Below are 25,134 nucleotides of genomic sequence, written 5' to 3' on the forward strand. Positions count from 1 at the left end.
AGTGGGCCTGTCGTTCCCGGAGCATGACCAGTGAATTGCAAAACACAAACTGTAATAGATACAACCAAACGTATAGAACATGACTCCCCCCCCACCCCAACCTGGCCCATTTCCCTTTACCACTTTCACATGCTAGTGCTGCCTAAATCCAGTGTACACTTGTATCACAGCTCCCCCATCCTATGGTGGCCATGTGGCCCATGGTCACAGATGGCATTGATAGCAGCAAATGCCTGGTGTACTACAGTGGGGCATTCCTGTTCAATCTAACTTGTCAGTGAACAGTTTGACCATTTCTCTCCACTTGTCTGCAATGGGGTGTTTGTGCTGCCCCAAGTGTTCCGTCGTACAGAGGGTGATGCCCTCCGCCATAGCCATTTTCTCCAAAATTGGATATTTTATATATTCACATGCTTGAATCATTACCCATCGTCAGGCTGGGAATCTCCAGTACATTAACATAGCAATATACAGTGAAAAATAACAACATACAATAAACAGTGAAAAATGGCCATATGCCTTGAACTGTCTGTTTAGTAACACATGCACCTCATTTGAAAGAACATACACTTGAAGCCAGTGAGGTGGAAGCTTAAGCCCCTAAAGGCCACCATATCTCAGATTTCTGCCACTCGATATGTGCGCGGGAGTCCCCTGTCAGAACCCTGGTCTAACCTTTGAGTGAACCAACCTGAAATACTTTCCATCTTGGTCTGGTCTGGAATTTTAGCCAGGCTTTTCTTCAGCTCTGTTGTACTGTGTGTTACTAACGTAAATAATTGTTACAATTCTGGGCTAAGGAGATCTTTCATCTGTCAAATAACAATCATCGTCACTGTGGCTGTCAAGGAGAATAGGTCTCAGTTTACAAATCAGTTTATCAATAATGTAATATGTTAACCCTAGCTAAACTAAGGGGGGCTTTAGAGGGCCATTTAAACTTTAGAGGACATAGATGGTAATTCAGATTCACTCTTGGCTTGAAGAGTCGTTTGAAGTGGCTAAATTTGAAAAGAAAATGTATTAATTTAATGATAATTTGCACCATTTCAACCGCATTTGGAGCCCCTTTTTAGATTCTTGATTGATAACTTTTTGGTTAAGTTTTTATTACTGATGAGTGTGTAATTATCTTCAGTTACAATCTTATTGTCAATTCATTTTATTTTTTTATTAATAATACACATGTTGCATATATTTGCAAATTTTGGAGACGATTGATTGTTTGTGTGTATATGAAACTGTGGTAGTATGATAGAAGGCCTTGCCTTTATTATTCTCTTCTTTCTTTTTTGAATACTTTGTGTAAAGTTATTTTGTAATATCATCATTCTGCAATTATGCAATATTTCATGATTATTGACAATACTTGTTTATCTGTGAATTTAAAAAATACAATAAAAAAGGTGTGGTAAAAAAATAAAGCTGGTTTATCATGTGGCAGCAGAAAGATTTAAGCTGATGATCCACACTCTCAGTGTATTTACTGTCTGTATACTAAACACAAGACAACAGACTACAAAATGTGTAAGTCTTTTTCCTGAAAAACTCTTAAGGGTAGAAAAAGGAGGGTGGCATTATTTCTGATGAAAAAGGAGAACGTTCCTCCTTCTAAAGGCGATGCCGCCTCTTGAGGGGAAGATTCAGTGAGAAGTGCGCACCTCCAGCACTTCCACGAATGCAGCGCAAAAGAGGAGACGTCGACAGTGTCCTGGACATGTTTTATTTGGTTCTGCGCTGGCAGCCACCTACTCTGCTGGTAAATCAGAGTTTGGGCACTTCAGAAACTCACCGGTACTAAAGACAAAAAAATGTTCAACAGAAGCCTTGTTGTCGAAGACATTAACCACGTCGTCAATGTTGAAGTTTCCATCAACAGCAGCACCATCGATAGACAACGACCTTGCTGGCGACAATGCCTTCGAAGACATCGTCACCATTGAGTATGCCATCAACATCATTCACACCATCATCAATGATGACATTCCATCAGCGATGACCACACCGCTGAGGACGACCACAGCGTTGACATCCATGCCATCAGAGTCCATGTCAAAACCTATACCGCTGATGGCGAAGATCAGTGCAGTGACGGCATCACCATTTGGAGCCATGAAGTCAATGGAAGACATGGGTGGAGATGTTTTTCCACCATTACGAGTCACAGACAAGCCTCCAGTACAATTTTTGCAGTCAGACCAGGGGGAAGAGGCCAATGATCATGCTTCACTGGCTGCCTATAGTCCATCTCAGCTGGATGTCAGATATGTCTCACATTTGGAGGAAGATGCATTGCATGATTAAGAGTCTTACCATAGATATGTTTGTCAGCAGGAGTCTGAGTCCAGAGATACACAAATGGGCATAAGACAGGATCCACCTAGATACTAGAGAGAGCCAAATGTGATTCAAATGCCAATGGCCTTCCGGTCAACACTGCAGAAGATGATGGATACGTTTACAAAGTTTCTTAGTTTTACTAATATTCCTGTTATGGGATTGCCTGCTGCTCCCAGCTTTCTGCCTCCTCAACCTGCTCCTTTGGCAGTTTAGCCTCCTAGGCAGCCATCGCCACTACCTCCTCCTCCAACGCTAAGGGGGTCGGTCCATGGAGAAGACATGAATGATGTTTATTCTAATGGCTATTTTTTCTGATGTGGAACAATAGGAAGGTGAATTACCATGGGATGGTGATGTAAGGGATGAGGAGGGGTGAGATTTTACTATCCCAAAATCTGTCCAGTTCCACAAGACGCTTCAGATGACATCTCAAAGTTTCATTCACTATTTGAAAGAGTGGACAGGAAATGTAATTTACCCATTGTTTCTGTGGTACAATCTTGTTTTCTTTAGGATTTTAAAAAGTGACCACGAAAGTGTGTAAAATCCATACCTATTTTGGATTATGTTTGGTCAGAAAGTCTGAAACAAATGAAGACACCTGCTACAATTTCAGCTGCAATACCTCGGGTGGAAAAGTAGTACAAGGCTTCAGGTTTGGCTCTGGTATGCTCACTGGTCATACAAGACTGGATTCTGTAATTGCTTCAGCGACTCTAGGTGGTTATGCTCATTAGATGTAGCATGACATAGCTCCATTGCTGGACCTTATAGCTGAGTACAAGAGAGAAACAGCGAGAGAAAGCCTAAAGGAAGGAGAACTGACCTAATCCTTCGTTATTGGTGTGGCAATTAATGCTTCAAACACAGGTTTTTGCCAATTGGCAGGAGGTGCTGCACTAAGGAGGAAAGACTGGTTAAAAACTACAGCCTTTCATACAAATGTTTAATCCAAGATCTTGGACATACCTTTCGACTGCCAGATTCTTTTTTGGGAAACATGTAGTTGGGGCTTTGCAGGGCTTTACAACAGACACTTATACTGCAAAGGCACTGGGGCTGTTGCAGTATTGTAGATTTGGGGTCTCTAATTTTCATGGCCCAAGCAGGTCACACAATTTCAGAGCAGGATACTATCACTATGGAGATCGGGGATTACCTTAATATCTTCAGAGGCAGTCTGATTACAATCAAGGTTTCTCCTTCAATTGGAACTAAAGAAAGGCTTGTGGGAAATCTTCAGGAAGGAAGGAAGATTCCTCACAAACCAATGACACTAAAAAAAAAAAAAAGCTTGACCGACCAGCTTGTGCCCTCTCTTCCGTCTGGTCTTCTAAAATGTGGGGGGGGGGGGGATTTCCTTTTTTGCTCCTGCATGGAATGACATAATTTCACACAAATGGGTGAGGCAGAATGTCCAGTCAGGCCATGCTTTGGAGTTCATCTTAAGACCCCTTAGTTAGTCTACCTAGGAAAGAACATCATCTTCATCTAAAGGAGCTGCAAATGGAAATTCTCATGAAGAAGATTTCTTGACTTCCCTGGATCTTCCAGGTGCTTACTTCCATATTCCTATTTATTGAAAATAAAGTATCTTTGATTTTTACTAGCTGGTCAGAACTATCACTTCAAACTGCTCCCTAGTAGCCTCAAATCTTCCCCAAGAATATTCACTAAGGGCCATATGTAGGAACACTTTTCCCCATAGACACAGAATGGGTAAAAACCTTTGCTACATCTGGCCCTAAATGCCTTGCACCAGTTGCTGTGTTTCTCAAGAGAGGTGGTCACCAGGTGTTTCCATAACTGGATGACTGGTTAGTCAAAGCGTCCCCCATGGAGACAGCAACAGCTTCTACAAATGCTTGCATCAATCTCTTCCACAAATTGGGTCTCACTTTGAACAGGGAAAAGTCATCAATAGATGCCCTAACAGGAATCCAGTCTCTGGGAGCAATAATCAACACTCACTTGGGGATAGCCTTCCCATTGGTAGAAAGAATGAGAAAGTTACAAACAATGTCAAAGAATATTGGGGGAGAACAATCAACCACAGTGAGGAAATACAAATCCATACTAGGCCTGGTGGCATCATGCGTAGACCTTGTTCCTTTCTTCAGACTTCGGATGAGACCTGTTCAGCAAGAACTCGATCTGCAATGGAAGCAGGTAGAAGGCTCATGGGAAGATATGATCCGTGTCACTAGACACTTGAAACAAGCTCTATTGTGGTTGAGGATTCTAGCAAATCTAAACCCATGTTGTTTTTTCTTACCAATAACAGAAAGGTTATTACTGACTAGAGATGCACCCATTGGCGAATGGGGAGCTTACCTCCAAGAGCTTCCAACCAGAGGTCTTTGGTAGGAGGCATAAAAGAAACTACACATCAATGTGTTGGAGCTCCGTGCCATAAGGCTAGGCTTACAGACGTTGCTCCCCAGGTTGGCAGGTCAGCCTGTCCTGATCAGAACAGACAATACAACATCCATGTTCTATGTAGCCAAGCAAGGAGGAATATGGTCCAGGATCCTTTCAGAAGCACTCTAACTTATGGGGTGATTTGTTAGGGTAAAAAGGCGCTCAGGATCCTAATCAGCGAATTTATGCAGAGAAATAAGAGGTGCCTGCACAAGGGAAAACACCCATCCCTCAAAGGTTCAATAGAAACCCAACAGACTATGATACAATGTGCGGCACACCCTTTATGAACACAGTAATATAAATAAAACCCAAAAATGAGTAATCTTAAAGAAAACAAAACATCCACTTTAATACAAGTTCGAAATGTCCAATCCAATCCAATGATCCAAATAAATCTTCAAATATTTGGTAACCCATCCGTGGTATTATAGTTCAAGCCAATTCAAGCCAACACGTGTTTCGTCATGGGAAATTCTTTTTTAGATCCCGAACGACTTCTTCAGGGCTCAAAATTAGGTAAATTTTCAAGAATCCAATGATTAATGTCCGTATTTGACACACATTTCTTAATATTCGTCACTTCGATCTGCATTAGCAAATCCTGAAATTCATGGTCCAAAATTAATGATGAGAATCCAATTATATTGTGGTCTCTATCGTGTACAAATGATATCACACAGTTACCAAGACGGCGTTTATACGATCCAAAACGCCGGGACGCGAGTACGATCACATTTCCCATGACGAAACACGTGTTGGCTTGAATTGGCTTGAACTATACTACGGCTTGAGTTGTAATACCACGGATGGGTTACCAAATATTTGAAGATTTTTTTTATCATTGGATTGGATTGGACATTTCGAACTTGTATTAAATTGGATGTTTTGTTTTCTTTAAGATTACTCATTTTTGGGTTTTATTTATATTACTGTGTTCATAAAGGGTGTGCTGCACATTGTATCATAGTCCTTTCAGAAGCACAGCTGCTGTGGAACCGGGTCATTCCTCACAGGATAGACATTGCTGTGAAACATCTACCAGGCTGCCAGAACAATCAGGTGGATGCACTCAGCCGTTAGATGACAGATTGTCATGAATGGGAATTAGAGCAAAGGCACGTGTATTACATCTTTGGTCAGTGGTCACCCCACAATGAATCTGTTCACCAATCCGGACAGCAGGAAATGCCTGTGCTTCACAAGCTGGTTCTGGCATCCAGGGATGTTGGGCAATGATCTTTTGATCATTTGGTCCAAGATATTTGCCTATGCCTTTCCACCTTATCCCCTGATCCCAAGGGTCTTGAAGAAGGAGGGAATAGACCATTGCACTCTAATTCTCATTGCTTTGGCGTGGCCTTGCCAGTCCTGGTACAGCGAGTTGCTGAAGTTGCAACACGTCCAGCCATTCCTTTGAAGGTGCATCCCAGGATAATGTCCAGACAACAGGCAGACACTCTTCACCACGATCCCAAGTTGATGAATCAGCATGGTACCAGACCACCTACAATTAAGCCATATGGATTTTTTACCAGGAGCGTAAACAGATTCTGGTGCAGGCTTGTGCTCAAGCTACCAATAAGACTTACAACTTTAAGTGAAAATGTTTCTGTGTCTGGTGCAGGATTAATGGTCATCATCCCCTTGAAATAAATCCTTCTCAGAACCTGCCATACCTGTTAAGTTTGGCCAATTGTGGTCTCAAATGTTCTTCAGGCAAGGGCCATCTGGTTGCAATCTCCAATTATATAAAAGGACTAACAATTCAACATCTACTCAGTTTTCCCAAGTGATCATTAAACAATTTATGAAAGGTCTTTTCAGAGCTTTTCCACCTCTGCAGCATCCCCCAGTTCCTTGGGAGTTTAATATAGTCCTCAGTCAGCTGATGTTACCGCCTTTTGAGTCGATACCTAGAGCGGTAATAAAATTTGGTTCATGGAAAACAGCACTACTCTTGGCTCCAACATTCAGTAGGAGAGTGGAAGAGATTCAGGCATTCACCATTAGAAAGCCATTTCTCCGGTTAAAGTGATACTCAGAACTAACCCTAAATTAATTCCCAAGGTGCATACTGACTTCCATCTGAAAAAAACTATCATTATTAGATCTTTCTTTCCCACTCTGTCCTCCCCAGCTGAAACATCTTTGCGTTCTTTGGACTTACATATATGTCTCAAATTTTATATAAACAAAACTAAGAACATATGCACATCAGACCAGTTATTTGTTTTGTTTGCTCAACCACAAAAAGGTCACGCCCTGTCCAAACAGGGTACCGCATGTTGGCTTGTAGCCTGCATCGCTTTCTGTCATATCAAAGCCAACTGTGCTCTCTATGGGAAAGTGAGGGTGCACTTCACCAGGGGCATGGCTTTGACTGCGGACTCTATGCTGGGGTGCCCTTGAAAGACATCTGACGTGCAGCCGTCTGGAGGAGCAGGCATACATTTATGAAGTATTATTTCCTATATGTGGACAAAGAAGCTGACTGACGCAGCAGTGGGAAAGGCAGACCTGAGAAACCTGTTTTATTAAAGGTGAGGTTGCTTCCCGCTTTGTTCTATTCTATATGGTGTACTGCTGGCTATTCAGATTCAAGCATGTGAATATATAAAAGATCCAGCATTGGAGAAGAAATAATTTACCTGTAACTTCAGTTCTCCAACATTGGTATCTTTTATGTATTCACATGCAACACTCCCTCCTCCGTGGTCAAAGGCTTGTTGTATTCTGTTCTCACACTTGTGCTTTGAAATCCTAACTGTGGTGGCCTCTAGGGGGAGTAGGAGTGCTTAAGCTTCCATCTCTCTGGCTGAAGTTTAGGTTCTTTTGAATAAGGTGGATGTGTTACTAAACAGACCACGGGCCTGATTAAGAGTTTGGCGGATGAGGTTACTCTGCCACAAACATGACGGATATCCCGTCCGCTGTATTACAATCCCATTATATCCTATGGGAATCATAACATGGCAGACTGCATATCCGTCACATTTGTGATGGAGTAACCCATCTGCTAAACTCTAAATCAGGCCCTATGTTGTTTAAGGCCTATGGCCATTTTACACTGTTCATTGTTTGCTGCATATATTTTACACTGTATTCTGCTATCTTAATGTACTGGGGATTCCCAGCCTGATGACGGGGAATGATTCAAGCATGTGAATATATGAAAGATACCAATGTTGGAGAACTGGAGTTACAGGCAAGTAACTAATTTCTTTCTCACCTCTGCTTTCCAGAGACACATGAGGGGGAGTGGGGATCTTCAGGGGATTGCCAATGCCCTGCTATGGCTCGTCGAGCAAGCACCAGGGCCAGAGCCAGGAACTTTGAAATGACCTTGCCTGTTTTCAGCAAGTGTACAGGCCCAAGAGGCAGATCTCACATTGAGGCCCGCCTTATGTATCACTGTTTCCAGAGATGAAGTGACTACTTGCCAGAAACCCACAATCAATGGAAATGCACATATCATGTGAAGGAAGTCCGCGTCTCTCACAGTACATCTAGGGCAGCTCTTCCCATCTGTGCCGCTAATGACATTAAGCTTGTGTGATGTTAAGTACGTGGTGTGTAAATAGTTGAAGTGCACATATTTAAATCTGGTATTTCTGGAGACCAGATATGTGTGTTCCAGGACTGCTGCCTATTCATTATCCCTTCGATCCCTCCCCATTGCTGTTCCCCAGTTTGTTTTCAACCTCACTAGGGGTGCTAGCATTATATTCAGTAGGGATTCAGTAGCCAGGAGAGCAGGATACAACCCCTTTCAAATGTGAGTAGTGCTTGTAGTGTCATGTTGTGACGGTTCAGTGTGATGGTCCTCTCACACCGTCCCCAGTGAGTGTCTCAGGGCTGCATGTATTAGGAACTGCCAAATCGAGAGCCTTCCCTCAATGACCATATCCTCCAACTCCCTGTATCTCCCATGTTGGTGCATGGAATGACATAATTTCACACAAATGGGTGAGGCAGAATGTCCAGTCAGGCCATGCTTTGGAGTTCATCTTAAGACCCCTTAGTTAGTCTACCTAGGAAAGAACATCATCTTCATCTAAAGGAGCTGCAAATGGAAATTCTCATGAAGAAGATTTCTTGACTTCCCTGGATCTTCCAGGTGCTTACTTCCATATTCCTATTTATTGAAAATAAAGTATCTTTGATTTTTACTAGCTGGTCAGAACTATCACTTCAAACTGCTCCCTAGTAGCCTCAAATCTTCCCCAAGAATATTCACTAAGGGCCATATGTAGGAACACTTTTCCCCATAGACACCGAATGGGTAAAAACCTTTGCTACATCTGGCCCTAAATGCCTTGCACCAGTTGCTGTGTTTCTCAAGAGAGGTGGTCACCAGGTGTTTCCATAACTGGATGACTGGTTAGTCAAAGCGTCCCCCATGGAGACAGCAACAGCTTCTACAAATGCTTGCATCAATCTCTTCCACAAATTGGGTCTCACTTTGAACAGGGAAAAGTCATCAATAGATGCCCTAACAGGAATCCAGTCTCTGGGAGCAATAATCAACACTCACTTGGGGATAGCCTTCCCATTGGTAGAAAGAATGAGAAAGTTACAAACAATGTCAAAGAATATTGGGGGAGAACAATCAACCACAGTGAGGAAATACAAATCCATACTAGGCCTGGTGGCATCATGCGTAGACCTTGTTCCTTTCTTCAGACTTCGGATGAGACCTGTTCAGCAAGAACTCGATCTGCAATGGAAGCAGGTAGAAGGCTCATGGGAAGATATGATCCGTGTCACTAGACACTTGAAACAAGCTCAATTGTGGTTGAGGATTCTAGCAAATCTAAACCCATGTTGTTTTTTCTTACCAATAACAGAAAGGTTATTACTGACTAGAGATGCACCCATTGGCGAATGGGGAGCTTACCTCCAAGAGCTTCCAACCAGAGGTCTTTGGTAGGAGGCATAAAAGAAACTACACATCAATGTGTTGTAGCTCCGTGCCATAAGGCTAGGCTTACAGACGTTGCTCCCCAGGTTGGCAGGTCAGCCTGTCCTGATCAGAACAGACAATACAACATCCATGTTCTATGTAGCCAAGCAAGGAGGAATATGGTCCAGGATCCTTTCAGAAGCACTCTAACTTATGGGGTGATTTGTTAGGGTAAAAAGGCGCTCAGGATCCTAATCAGCGAATTTATGCAGAGAAATAAGAGGTGCCTGCACAAGGGAAAACACCCATCCCTCAAAGGTTCAATAGAAACCCAACAGACTATGATACAATGTGCGGCACACCCTTTATGAACACAGTAATATAAATAAAACCCAAAAATGAGTAATCTTAAAGAAAACAAAACATCCACTTTAATACAAGTTCGAAATGTCCAATCCAATCCAATGATCCAAAAAATCTTCAAATATTTGGTAACCCATCCGTGGTATTATAGTTCAAGCCAATTCAAGCCAACACGTGTTTCGTCATGGGAAATTCTTTTTTAGATCCCGAACGACTTCTTCAGGGCTCAAAATTAGGTAAATTTTCAAGAATCCAATGATTAATGTCCGTATTTGACACACATTTCTTAATATTCGTCACTTCGATCTGCATTAGCAAATCCTGAAATTCATGGTCCAAAATTAATGATGAGAATCCAATTATATTGTGGTCTCTATCGTGTACAAATGATATCACACAGTTACCAAGACGGCGTTTATACGATCCAAAACGCCGGGACGCGAGTACGATCACATTTCCCATGACGAAACACGTGTTGGCTTGAATTGGCTTGAACTATACTACGGCTTGAGTTGTAATACCACGGATGGGTTACCAAATATTTGAAGATTTTTTTTATCATTGGATTGGATTGGACATTTCGAACTTGTATTAAATTGGATGTTTTGTTTTCTTTAAGATTACTCATTTTTGGGTTTTATTTATATTACTGTGTTCATAAAGGGTGTGCTGCACATTGTATCATAGTCCTTTCAGAAGCACAGCTGCTGTGGAACCGGGTCATTCCTCACAGGATAGACATTGCTGTGAAACATCTACCAGGCTGCCAGAACAATCAGGTGGATGCACTCAGCCGTTAGATGACAGATTGTCATGAATGGGAATTAGAGCAAAGGCACGTGTATTACATCTTTGGTCAGTGGTCACCCCACAATGAATCTGTTCACCAATCCGGACAGCAGGAAATGCCTGTGCTTCACAAGCTGGTTCTGGCATCCAGGGATGTTGGGCAATGATCTTTTGATCATTTGGTCCAAGATATTTGCCTATGCCTTTCCACCTTATCCCCTGATCCCAAGGGTCTTGAAGAAGGAGGGAATAGACCATTGCACTCTAATTCTCATTGCTTTGGCGTGGCCTTGCCAGTCCTGGTACAGCGAGTTGCTGAAGTTGCAACACGTCCAGCCATTCCTTTGAAGGTGCATCCCAGGATAATGTCCAGACAACAGGCAGACACTCTTCACCACGATCCCAAGTTGATGAATCAGCATGGTACCAGACCACCTACAATTAAGCCATATGGATTTTTTACCAGGAGCGTAAACAGATTCTGGTGCAGGCTTGTGCTCAAGCTACCAATAAGACTTACAACTTTAAGTGAAAATGTTTCTGTGTCTGGTGCAGGATTAATGGTCATCATCCCCTTGAAATAAATCCTTCTCAGAACCTGCCATACCTGTTAAGTTTGGCCAATTGTGGTCTCAAATGTTCTTCAGGCAAGGGCCATCTGGTTGCAATCTCCAATTATATAAAAGGACTAACAATTCAACATCTACTCAGTTTTCCCAAGTGATCATTAAACAATTTATGAAAGGTCTTTTCAGAGCTTTTCCACCTCTGCAGCATCCCCCAGTTCCTTGGGAGTTTAATATAGTCCTCAGTCAGCTGATGTTACCGCCTTTTGAGTCGATACCTAGAGCGGTAATAAAATTTGGTTCATGGAAAACAGCACTACTCTTGGCTCCAACATTCAGTAGGAGAGTGGAAGAGATTCAGGCATTCACCATTAGAAAGCCATTTCTCCGGTTAAAGTGATACTCAGAACTAACCCTAAATTAATTCCCAAGGTGCATACTGACTTCCATCTGAAAAAAACTATCATTATTAGATCTTTCTTTCCCACTCTGTCCTCCCCAGCTGAAACATCTTTGCGTTCTTTGGACTTACATATATGTCTCAAATTTTATATAAACAAAACTAAGAACATATGCACATCAGACCAGTTATTTGTTTTGTTTGCTCAACCACAAAAAGGTCACGCCCTGTCCAAACAGGGTACCGCATGTTGGCTTGTAGCCTGCATCGCTTTCTGTCATATCAAAGCCAACTGTGCTCTCTATGGGAAAGTGAGGGTGCACTTCACCAGGGGCATGGCTTTGACTGCGGACTCTATGCTGGGGTGCCCTTGAAAGACATCTGACGTGCAGCCGTCTGGAGGAGCAGGCATACATTTATGAAGTATTATTTCCTACATGTGGACAAAGAAGCTGACTGATGCAGCAGTGGGAAAGGCAGACCTGAGAAACCTGTTTTATTAAAGGTGAGGTTGCTTCCCGCTTTGTTCTATTCTATATGGTGTACTGCTGGCTATTCAGATTCAAGCATGTGAATATAAAAAAGATCCAGCATTGGAGAAGAAATAATTTACCTGTAACTTCAGTTCTCCAACATTGGTATCTTTTATATATTCACATGCAACACTCCCTCCTCCGTGGTCAAAGGCTTGTTGTATTCTGTTCTCACACTTGTGCTTTGAAATCCTAACTGTGGTGGCCTCTAGGGGGAGTAGGAGTGCTTAAGCTTCCATCTCTCTGGCTGAAGTTTAGGTTCTTTTGAATAAGGTGGATGTGTTACTAAACAGACCACGGGCCTGATTAAGAGTTTGGCGGATGAGGTTACTCTGCCACAAACATGACGGATATCCCGTCCGCTGTATTACAATCCCATTATATCCTATGGGAATCATAACATGGCAGACTGCATATCCGTCACATTTGTGATGGAGTAACCCATCTGCTAAACTCTAAATCAGGCCCTATGTTGTTTAAGGCCTATGGCCATTTTACACTGTTCATTGTTTGCTGCATATATTTTACACTGTATTCTGCTATCTTAATGTACTGGGGATTCCCAGCCTGATGACGGGGAATGATTCAAGCATGTGAATATATGAAAGATACCAATGTTGGAGAACTGGAGTTACAGGCAAGTAACTAATTTCTTTCTCACCTCTGCTTTCCAGAGACACATGAGGGGGAGTGGGGATCTTCAGGGGATTGCCAATGCCCTGCTATGGCTCGTCGAGCAAGCACCAGGGCCAGAGCCAGGAACTTTGAAATGACCTTGCCTGTTTTCAGCAAGTGTACAGGCCCAAGAGGCAGATCTCACATTGAGGCCCGCCTTATGTATCACTGTTTCCAGAGATGAAGTGACTACTTGCCAGAAACCCACAATCAATGGAAATGCACATATCATGTGAAGGAAGTCCGCGTCTCTCACAGTACATCTAGGGCAGCTCTTCCCATCTGTGCCGCTAATGACATTAAGCTTGTGTGATGTTAAGTACGTGGTGTGTAAATAGTTGAAGTGCACATATTTAAATCTGGTATTTCTGGAGACCAGATATGTGTGTTCCAGGACTGCTGCCTATTCATTATCCCTTCGATCCCTCCCCATTGCTGTTCCCCAGTTTGTTTTCAACCTCACTAGGGGTGCTAGCATTATATTCAGTAGGGATTCAGTAGCCAGGAGAGCAGGATACAACCCCTTTCAAATGTGAGTAGTGCTTGTAGTGTCATGTTGTGACGGTTCAGTGTGATGGTCCTCTCACACCGTCCCCAGTGAGTGTCTCAGGGCTGCATGTATTAGGAACTGCCAAATCGAGAGCCTTCCCTCAATGACCATATCCTCCAACTCCCTGTATCTCCCATGTTGGTGCATGGAATGACATAATTTCACACAAATGGGTGAGGCAGAATGTCCAGTCAGGCCATGCTTTGGAGTTCATCTTAAGACCCCTTAGTTAGTCTACCTAGGAAAGAACATCATCTTCATCTAAAGGAGCTGCAAATGGAAATTCTCATGAAGAAGATTTCTTGACTTCCCTGGATCTTCCAGGTGCTTACTTCCATATTCCTATTTATTGAAAATAAAGTATCTTTGATTTTTCAACTCCCTGCATCTCCCATGTTGGTGGCAGTCTCCGACCATCTGCATTCTCGCTCCATCCATGCCCGCAGTCTCCCAACCATAAAATACCCTCCCTAAGGAGAAGGCATACCCACCAATAAGAGTGCTGGTGCTTATAGAGGGCGGTAGGCATTTTGGTGCATTAACCTTCTTCCACCAGTGTAGTGCGATTTAAAGAAGTTATGGGTGCATATCTGCTTGTAGTTTGATGCCCATCAACCTCACTACTAACGCACTCTCTCGGTCCTCGGCCCCCTCTGGCCCCAACTCTGCCAGTCCCTGCCCGTCTAGCCACTTGGCCAACCACTGGATTTGGACACCCAGATAGTATGCCTAAATATTCGTGGTGCTAAGTCCTCCCTCTTACATAGGCCATCTCAGTATCTCCAGAGAGACGCAGCAGCACCCACCATCCCAAATCATTGCCTTAAACCATAACCGGGGAATCCAGACCGGCAGGTTAAAGAAAAGGTACAGCACTTGCAGTAATATCACCATCTTGGTTAGTGCCAGTCTTGGCATTATGAGTATTTTCAGAGAGCCCCAGAACTGTACTTTGCCTTTCAAGGATCGGAAGGATACCTCTTGGTTCCTTTTCCAGCAATCCCCATCACTGTGATATACTTTTACACTGAGGGATTGGAAGTTCAGCATTCCCACTGGACGCCTAATTGTGTCACAGCCCTGAGGCCTGTTGTAGCGCAGGGGATACAGGAAACACACATTTTGAACCAGTTCGTGCACAGGCTGGAGAGTCTACCCAGGTTGTCCATGTGACGCATACTCAGTGGCAAACTCTGCCTTTCTTAAGTGCAAGCGCATGTCTTCCGAGTACAGGGATATAATGTGTTCCCCCATCATGCATTCCTGTTCACCCCTCAGAACGTACAACACTAGCAAATGGTTTGACCGCTGGTGCAAAGTCTATGGGGGACGCTGTGGCAAGGACCATGGGATACATCAGATACCCTTGCATCATCCCCCATGAGAGATTGGGAAGGCACTCGACATACAGGAGCCTGTTCAGACCCATACACTCGTTGGAGCCACATCAGAGTCTTACAGAGCGGTGAGCTCTATCTCGAGAGTCCCCAGACCCTCCAACCAAAACAGTGCTGCTCACCACTACCTTGAAGGCCTCCCACTCGGTGCTCACTGTGTTCACAGTGTGATGGTTGACCCAGAAGTACTTATATATGGCTTCCCCCAGGGCTCTGCAAATGTATGGTCATGCAAGTATTGTACCAGTAGTCTCCACGTTGGGATCGGAGATACTCCTGTTCCCCACTTCCTCTTAAGCAGCTGAGGGTTGTGGCCTGATAGGGTGTGGCATAACTACTCTGTGCCCGTGACTGCTCCAGCTAGTCTGAGAGCGAAGTAATGTGTCCAGAAATATGTGCAGGTCATAAACTGGGGTAGAAAAAGAGTATTCTGCGTGCAGAATCTAACACCTTAACCAGTTAGGGTGCCAAAGTGGCTGTGTATATTTTGTAGAATCCCCTCAGGAGCCCATCAGTCCCCCATGTTTTCCTAGTAGCCGTATCCTTAATGGCTGCTCTGATGTCCACAAACAAATTGGGGTATTGATACTTTGCACTGCGGTGAGGGCGGGGAGTGGGGCTCAGTTGAGGAACATCAATAGGTCTGTTTCCAAGGCACCTCTCGATGGGTGGAATAAATGAGGCATAAAAGGCCATAAAGGCCTCATGAATGTCCCCTTGGGAGTTGAGAAAGGAACCATCCTATTGTCAGAGGTGCTTATTTGGAGGTTGCTTGGATTCTTTTTGACCATCCAGGCCAGCAGGGGGACCTATCTATCTCCTTCGAGTGAAACTGGGCATTATAGGCCTGTTAATCCAGACATTCGCAACTGTTCAAGTAATTTGACTTTGTTTTGCCACAGCCATGGTTAAGGAAGGTCACTGCTTTGGGCCACCCACCACCATGCGCTCCATGTCGACAGAAGACTGGTTGATTTTTGCCAGCTACCCCAGAAGGCTCCTACGCTCACCATGGTGGGGGGGAGGGGAGGAACTCATATAGAATCGTTTAGTGACCACCTTAAAGGCCTCCCACTCCAATGCCAGGGAAGCTGTAACCAAGGAGCAATTGGGAAGAGGGGGTTCTTCCTCAACTCAGTCCCAGCAGTATGGGATTATGATCGGACATATGTCTACCCATATAATGAGTGGAGGAAATCGAAGAGCAAATCGCAGTTGAACATTCTATCTGGTCCAGCTATACATACAAGTCATGCATTGGAGAATAGTATGAATATAGACCTGACAACTTCAACTAAAATCTCAGTGAGAAGAGGGGGTGGGGCTTTGGAGAAGGCATGGCCTCTTCGCAAAAAGCACCTAAGAGGGACTTTTTCCCCCTACCCCGGCCGCACACACCCTCCTCTGAAGAAAAAACAAAACAAAAACTTGCTGAGGCTATTGCCAATGTCCTAGGGTGTTTTCACACCCATTAATGGACATCAGCAGTTGAAAGACTCCGAAAACGATCTGAAAACCACTATTTACAGTGATTTCTAGCTTGTTTTCTCTACCACTGTGTGATATTGGCTCCTCGCTGGGGGACTGTGTGATGGGGGCCAATATCGTGTGTCACACAGTGGCACCGTGTGAGTTGGCAGGTCTGTGAGTACAGTTTGGGTCCCGGGTTTAGGTGTCTCCACACATCGCAACATAACCCTCGCTGTGTCAGGGAGACCAAACTGCCGGCATAGGCGGTGTTTACAGCCATCAGAAGTGGGGGGGTAGGAGCGATCCAGAAAGGCATAAAAGGACGTAGTTATAATCCTCGCCCATGACCCAGGAAAAATATGCCACTTCTCGAAGTAGAATGAGAGACGATAAAGGAAGGCAGCTAGTTGGAGTTAAAGGCTTAGATGCTCCCTAACAACAGGGGGTTACCGATCCAAACTGGCCTCATGATGGGTGAAGTGGCCCTCAAGGTCGACCTACAGAGCCAAGACCTGGCAGGGGATACTCACCTGCACCCGGATAAGTGTTCCTTTGGAATAGGCTGAGTAATTTGTGAAGTATACCTCCGTCCTTTGTGCAGTCGCTCAGCCTCTGTGTTGATTATATGTGATTCTTATAGTAGCGCTAATTGAACTTTTCTACATTTGAGGAACAAGTGTATTTTTTTATCGGCGCACATGTGTTTGCATTCCCCTAATATTCCAGGAAATAATCTGAAAGGTTTGGGTGTGGGGAATCATGCTGTAAAGGTCCCCATCACCTCCCATGTGGGAGCAGGGTGTCCTTAACTGAGTTAGGAGGTCTCAGGGAAAGGGCGGTGTCGGGCAAGGAAGAGTTGCCAGCTGCGAGGTGAAAACAACAGAACAAGAAGCTAACATTGTAACTTTAAAAACAAATATTATGAGCGACAAGCTTGGAGGCTGCCATCAAAACCTCATGTTAACATCTCTGGTATGTGACCTGGGTGGGCTAGGTGACAACATAAGTCAATTGTGGGGTGGGGCTCCAATTATGAAGGATTTATGGGGTATTAGAGGCTTGTTAGTTTCGGATCAATAGGATTCAGAGAATGAGCCTTCCTCCAACCCCAGCCGTCTTTTGTAGATCTCAAAGAGAAAGTAGACAGGCTTCACCCATCAGAAATGGTCCCAGGATTGGGAACTGTGGGTGGCTATAGTCCACTCCAGGAGGAGCAGAAGGGCAGATGGGGCTCTGATAAGGTCATCCGCAGTTTGTGGAGTCACCTGTTGAGGGGTAAGCATCCCATATGGGATCAAGGAGAAGGTGCCATCATTCTGCAAACCTTCCCCAGAAGGCCCGTCCGACCCCGCGTACGGGTCTCAAAAAGCAGCAGCAACATTCAGAGCCGAGCACTGGCTGTTTTGGACCTGCTCTAGAGAAGGGAACCATCACAGCCTGCAGTGCTCACACCCCCTGGGACTGGCGCCACCAGGGTAGGAGCAGAAGGAGATCCTGGGACAGAGTTGTAGTCCTAGGCATGTTCCTGCTCTACGTCCATGTCCAGCCATCAAATGGGTCTGAAAAGAAGTGCTTCTTTTGGTCTGCTGTTATTTTAAGCTTTGCCAGGAAGAGCAGAATGAACGTCGGGCCCAATTTTCAGAGCTTTTGTTTCACCCCTAGAAAAGCATCTCTTTTCCTTTGGACCACTAGCATAGAATCTGGAAATCTGAGGAAATGGTGGTTGTCTTTGATGATGGGGTAAGGTTGTTGGGCTCTTTTATGGATAGCATTGTAGCCCTCATAGTAGAGAAGCTTAGCCAAAATCGAGTGAGGCAGCACCCCTCGTGCGCACTCTGTAGGCCACTTCTACTGAAAAGTAAGGGGTTAAATCCTGGGAGAGGACCAGCTCCTATATACAGGCCTCTAGAAAGTCCTCCACACTATGGCCCTCACAGGACCCTGGGAAATCCCACTCTCTGATGTTACTGCAGCAGGCACAGCCATCCACCTCCTCCGCCCGCCCTTCGAGATCCCTCAGCTGGTCCTGTAAATCACTGGTCTGGGGCGTTGCACTAGCCAGTGTCTTTTCCGAGTGGTTACTTGGTCTGATCATTTTCAGTGGTCATCAGACAGTGGGATCACATCCACTGCCACAGAGTCCATCTTGGCCTCGAGGAAGATTCAGGAAGTCTCCATCAGCTGCAAAATGACATCTAGTTTGGCAGATTCCACCGCTGGAACTGGAGGTGCAACCATGGGATCTGGGTGAGCGGGAGAGGGCTGGTCCATTCTAGGAGGTCTTGTGTGCCTCACTGTACAGAGTTCCTGTCTGAAGTAGATGGCCTAAACAGAATTTAGGGGGTGGGTGGGAGGATGATGCTGGCCAGCTAGGAGGTCACTGTGAGCAAACAACAATCCTGATTACATAAGACGGTACTGATACGGGGTACAGGGTAAGGCTCCACTGTGTATTACCCACCTCAGCTCGGGACTACATTTCCAGCCTCTCAAGGGAATACTACACCACTCAACACATGCTGAGGAAGCCTGTCATGGTGCCGAAACCGCATCACAACTTGAATGCTATTTAAAAGTAGGCATGACTCGGGGGCAGTTACATACAAGGATCAGGGAAACCAAGTAGATTAATAGCAGGAGGACTTCTCTTTACAAAGTAAGTCTTTGGGGCACGTATGAGGATGGGCCATTATCGGACGTTACGGCCAACCAGGAATCCACTTATTTAATCCCAGCAACATTTACTTCCTTAGTGTGTGACTACAGGGATCGTCCTCCCCCGTGCCTTATGGAGCTAAAATAACCAATGCAGAGTGTAGGTCCCAGGACAGGCCTTTATGGGGCACTTGAGTGTGCCTGAAACCACTGTTTGTTTCATTTATTTTCTTACTGTGTGTGCCATTTAAATGTTTTTAAATGTTGCCAAAAAGAAGTGTGATGAGCTATGTTAGAGAAAGTGGGGTGACCTAATGTGTGTGAATGCCCTGACAGACACTCAAAGCATGATGTGACATTATGAAAGGCCAATGATTATAGGCCCTACGTGAAGTTATAAATTATATATTTTTCTCTATTTTCTAGATAATATGGAGGAAAACGTCCACAATGGTCTGTATTAGCACGCATACTTCATACTTGTGTGTATGATAGGGTCACACCACCAATGAACTGGGATTATTAGCAATACCAAGTGATATATTGCAGGGATTAAATTCACATAGGTCCAGACGAAAGCCTGCTGACCCTTAGAGGCATACAGAGAGGTTGAAACATGTCGACCTACGGATATTTTGGGCTAGTATACCCAGTTACTATGTTTTGATTTTAACCTTGCCAAAGGACCTCAGATTAAAACACAAGAGGATCCAGAAAGCAATTAAAATTTTAACAGTGACACAATCCCTCCCCTCTAGTGAAGTGCTTCGCTAACAAACTGCATCGAGCCCACCCACGCATACTAGGTGCAGTGAGTGAGGATCCACTGATGAAGCATGCCAAAGTTGGTACCTGTGGGTGAGGATCCTACAACATTATGTAAGATATTCCAGGATCCCCCTAACAATCTTTAGTAGCTGAGGGATCGTAGAAGATAAAGTTAACCCTCTTAATTGTGTAGATTGGATTATATTTGGGAGGTTGAGGGTACCCTTTTCATAGCTCCCCCCCCTCTAAATGTGATACATGAAAGGTTAGGACAGACATAGTCCTTTCCAATGTTCAAATAGACCAGTAGCTCGCATCTTAAAACAAGCCAGTCACTGTATTTTGCCTCAAAATCCACCAAGAGATTCTCCTACAAAGAGCGGGTGACTAGAGCTTGGGTAAAGCTAGCACTTGTAGCACAATATCCCATGCACCATCAAGACTAGAGATTAAATTAGAGGTTAAAAAAGCACGGCTAAGCCCATTTACTGGATATTACCCAAAGACACCTAGGCACAAGGGAGTTTTCCTTGTATCCCTCTGGAGCAAATGGACAAGGAGTACTAGTACACACAGAAATCTTAGGAATTCCCCACCACAATGGAAGATATGGTGGTGATTGAAATTGGAATGTAATAGTGCTCCGACCCACACCTGCCCAACACTGTCAAGATCAAGAAAGGTGGGCTTCCCTAACCCTGGGTTCCAAGAGACAGGTGCACAGTGCAGGAGATCTGGCTCAGCATGCAGGTGGCATGCACTTGGCACAGCTCCATAGGCAATTATTGTTCCTGTTTCTGAAGCCCACTGGGCAGCTCATTCCCTGATACAAGACAAGTTTATTTTCATTCATGTGGGTCCTTAGAGCAGATCACTGTCAGCGTGACCTTTCATAGCTCTCCAATGCCTTTTCCTCAGATCGGATGGTTCTGCAGTTTGAGTCCTAGTATGGACTTGAGGATCACAGCAATACAAGGTCCTGCTACTTGTTTGTGCTGTTCTCTGTGCAAGTGCAGAAAGTGCCTTTGGAACTTAAATGGACTAGTTAAGGGGTGCTTGCATAAATGTTGCAGCCACGATAGGAACAACTAATGCTCAACTACAGAACTACCATCTTAGAAATTCAGGTGTCTAACCAAATGCATCAAAGGGCTTCTTTCCAGACTTTGTTCTTATGAAACTATTATGGGGTAGAGTAAGCACACCAAATGGTCTAGGATGCAATTTGCCCTTAGTAAACAATTATGGGGTGGAGGAAGCACCCTAAATGGTCTAGGATGCAATTTGCCCTTAGTAAACAATTATGGGGTGGAGGAAGCACCCTAAATGGTTTAGGATGCATTTTGGTGAGGGAGCACCCCTAATGGTCAAGGACGGAATTTGCCCTTAGTAAACAATTACGAAGTGGAGGAATCACCCTAAATGGTCTAGGATGCAATATGGGTCCACAAATTTCAGACAGTCCTTTATCCAGACTCCTGATGCTAAACAAACGTGCTTGACTTTGCTCATGTCTACAGGAAGAATAGACTCTATATTGCTCTTTGTATTTCTGCAACTCTTTGTCCCCTCCAGTGTCCTTCTCGCTGATGGGTGCAGAGGAAATGATATTTTATGGATTACCAACCATCAATCAGCCTATAGCCTGCTTGTAGTGTGATACACTCCCTTTACTTGGAATGATCGTACTTTTTGGGTACACCCCCAAAAGCATACTTTACATCTCTGCTACAAGCACAATTATATAAGACATGTAGAGCACCTTTCAGCGTATCTGAGATTTAGGGCCACTGGGCAAGGAACAAATCAGGTCACTGGGAACAGAAATACATCAGGTCACAGGGAATGCACAAAATCGAGGAAAGGCGACGCAGTTTACAACACCATTAGGGATTTCTCATTTAATACAAAGACAAGTGTGTTACTGCACAGATATAAATCACCGGACATGGTGCTGCATTTTATATCATGGTGTACTACTGTGAAAAACAATATCATACAACACCTATGTTTCGCAGGATCATAAAAGAGTGCAGGTCAGAAGCTAAAGCAAATTGATCGTATTACTGTACCAGTGATATTCACATATCTACTAAGACTTTTGGATTAAATCAATAATTCAGCCTGAGGGTTTCTCCCTTGATCCCTCTCCACTCTCAAATAACCAAGGCTTATAGCACACAGAGTTAAATATTCACAATTGCCCTATAGTTTCTTCCCCAAACCAATCAGCTTCTTCATGTACAGTCTCAAATCCTGTTCATGCCTGTCCTTTCTCTTCCTGCTGCTTAAATATATGTCCCAAGCATGCTGGTTTCGCCCCTCACCTACCGGAGCCCCAGAGAGGCCACTTTACTCTTGTTCTGGTCTGCCTGCCCCGCTAGTGTATATTACAACATGATGAAACAATCCCAATGTTCATGTAACAGACATGCCAGTCTATTTCCCAGCCCCAAGTGACACAAAGTTGCATATAATGTAGATTTTCATAGAAATGTATGAAGGACAGTCTTAATTTTATTAAAGACTCGGAGGCAAGTATTATGCTGACTTTTCTTGCTTTATTTTAAACAGCAGCCACAGTCAAGAGAAAAAAACACGAGTCCCAAAAGGCCAGAGAAGTCCTCGGCCACTGGGAACAACAGAACAACCATGATGAACCAATCAATCTATGGCACAGTTAATATGTGCCTATCTTGATTGCAAGCAGTCCTCTTTTCTTGTGCAAGAAGTCTATGGGTAAGTATTGAACATTGGTAAAATGCAACCAATCAACAAATGGCCAAAGCCAGTGAAAAATAGTCTTGAATAAAGTCTATCCAGAAAAATCCAGGAGAAGCAAATGGAAGCCGTCCCGCTGAAGAATCTTCTGGAGAAGAATTCCTGGCCTGTTCAGACCATGCGGGTGCGACTTGAAGAACCTGTTCCTTATGAACTGCCTGGTGAAGCAGCGGAAGATGAAACTGTTAGGGTGGGAAAGAAATATGATTAATATGATAATGAGGTGGGATAATACTCGCCTCAGTGTCTAATAAAATTAAGACTTTCCTTCATAAATTACTAGGAAAATCTACATTTTATGGCAAGACTGGAGACTCATATTATTCTTCTTTAAAGCATATCAGCCACCACAGAAGAAACTGTATTAACTGGTTTACAATACAATGTATGGAAAATAATGTTATTAGACCAGTCAGCCGATCTCAGAATGTCCTCTATTCGAGAGCCAGCCCAACAAGCTTTTGAGGCCAAGGCCCCCCTGGATGAGTGAGCGCCAAATGTGGAAGTATCAATTCCAGCAAGGGACATTACCCATTTGATCCAACGGGCTAGAGTAGGACGAGTAGCTTATGAGGTTTCTTGAAAGAAATGAGGAGTTGAGAAGTTGAGGACGTTCTGAGATGGCTAGTCTTTTGCTCGTAAATTTTTAAACAATTTCCTACACACAACTTTGGTTGATTAGGGAAATAGGGGTAAAGACCGTGGAAATATTTGTGTTGGTACGTCTTCTAATCTTGAATTGTATACCTGTAGGAGTAAAATGATGAGCAAAAATATCTAAAGCTTTGACACCTGACAGACGTTTAATGGAAACTAAACAGAGTAACATTGTCAATTTAGCAGAAAGCATTTTGAGAGATAAAGAGGAATTCTCAGACAATGAGAGAAACAACTGTAAAACATTGACATCCCATAATTTGCTATATTCAGGAATAGGCGGATTGGAAAACTTTACTACCTTTAAAAGACGACAGATAAGCTGATGCTCCCCAACCGGTTTCCCATTGATGTGGGGATGACTGGGAGATATCGCTGAACTATAAAGATTGTTAGTCCTGTAAGACTTGCCTGAACTTGCTTGAGCTGCTAAAAAATTTGCGATTAAGGAAATATCTGCTGAAAAGGGATTGCAATATTTTCCCACACACCAGCTATGCCATAAAGACCAGGCCGATTTATATTCTTTTGTAGTTCCAGGAGCCCAAGATTTGGAGATATATTCCGAAGCTTCTTTAGAAATTCCTGGATAAGATTGGGAAGTCCTGTTACCTTCCAGGCTGATAGGATTAGAGAATTGTTGAGAATCGGGTTGTGTGGGTGCCCCTCCGAGTTGTGAAGGAGATCTGGGAAAACTGGGAGAATGTCCGGAAAGCCCATTGCAAGTTCCAAGAGAGGAGGATACCATACCTGGGAGTGCCAGAGGGGAACCACCAGTATAAGACTGGACTTTTGACGACGTACTTGACAAAGAACCCTGTTGATCATTAGAAAAAGGGGAAATGCATAGTTGATTGACTGAGACCAATTTTGTTGAAAAGCTTCGATTGCTAAAGCTAGAGGATCTGGTCTCCAACTGAAGAACTGAGGCAGCTGAGCATTTAACTGGGACGTGCAGAGATCTATGTGTAGAGGTCCCCATTTGTGAAACAGGTTATTGAAAATAGAATGATGAAGTTTCCAATCACTGGAATCTAACAGGAATCGGGAATTCCAATCTGCTACCAGATTGAGTTACCCTGGTAGATATTCTGCTCAGACAGATAACTTTTGTTGTAGACAGAATTCCCAAAAGCTTTTTGCTATCTCTGCCAAAGGTTTGGACTTGGTGCCTCCTAAACGGTTGATGTACCTGACCGCAGACAGATTGTCCATTCGGAGTAGAATGGAGCATCGGCCTTTGTTTTTTTAATAGACTTTTGATCGCAAAGGAGCCTGCAAGCATCTCTTAACAGTTGATGTGCAATGAAGACTCCTGTGGAGACCATGTACCTCCAGTCGATATTTGACCACACCTTGCGTCCCAAATGGTCGGGCTTGCATCTGATTCTAGTACAAGCTCTAGGGCTGATGCAAAGATAGTCGTGCCGTTCCAAGCATCGAGATGATCTAGCCACCATTGGAGTTCTATACAGGATTCATGGTCTAGGGGGATAGAATCTGAATAAGCAAGACCATTGCGAAGATGACAAAGTTTCAGTCTCTGAAGAGCGCGATAATGGAGAGGGCCGGGAAATATCGCTTGAATTGACGAGGAAAGCAGTCCTATAATTCTTGCAAATAATCTCAGGGAGGTTGAAGGAAGATGTAGAGAGTGGGTTATCTCTGACTTTTTAGCTTTCACCTTTGTCTTGGGAAGGTGAAGAGTCGCTTCTACGGAATTTATAAGAAATCCTAGAAACTCCAATTTTTGGGATGGGACAAGGATCGATTTCTCTTTCTTTATAAGAACACCCAGTTCTGACAGGAAAGAACAAGTGTGATTCATCTGTGAGAGAAGAGATTGAAGGTTCTGACCCATTA

At 43.9% G+C, this 25,134-nt stretch overlaps 1 protein-coding gene across 3 annotated transcripts in view; it reads right to left on the reverse strand.

Annotated features, from left to right (window-relative positions):
• The window catches only part of VASH1 (vasohibin 1), a 131,004-nt gene that overhangs the window by 18,494 nt on the left and 87,376 nt on the right, over positions 1–25,134 (reverse strand). The window contains exon 6 of one of the 3 annotated variants that reach the window (XM_069208438.1): positions 9,377–9,481. The exons of 1 other annotated variant lie outside the window; for it this stretch is intronic. In XM_069208438.1, the coding sequence (XP_069064539.1) occupies positions 9,419–9,481 (63 nt within the window). In that variant the 3' untranslated portion in view covers positions 9,377–9,418. Of the gene's footprint in view, positions 1–9,376; positions 9,482–21,759; positions 22,797–25,134 lie in introns of those variants that run through there. One more of the 3 variants, XM_069208435.1, reaches the window with a different exon arrangement.

The sequence above is a fragment of the Pleurodeles waltl genome, chromosome 9 (genome assembly GCF_031143425.1).
Source record: "Pleurodeles waltl isolate 20211129_DDA chromosome 9, aPleWal1.hap1.20221129, whole genome shotgun sequence".
Lineage (NCBI taxonomy): Eukaryota > Metazoa > Chordata > Amphibia > Caudata > Salamandridae > Pleurodeles > Pleurodeles waltl.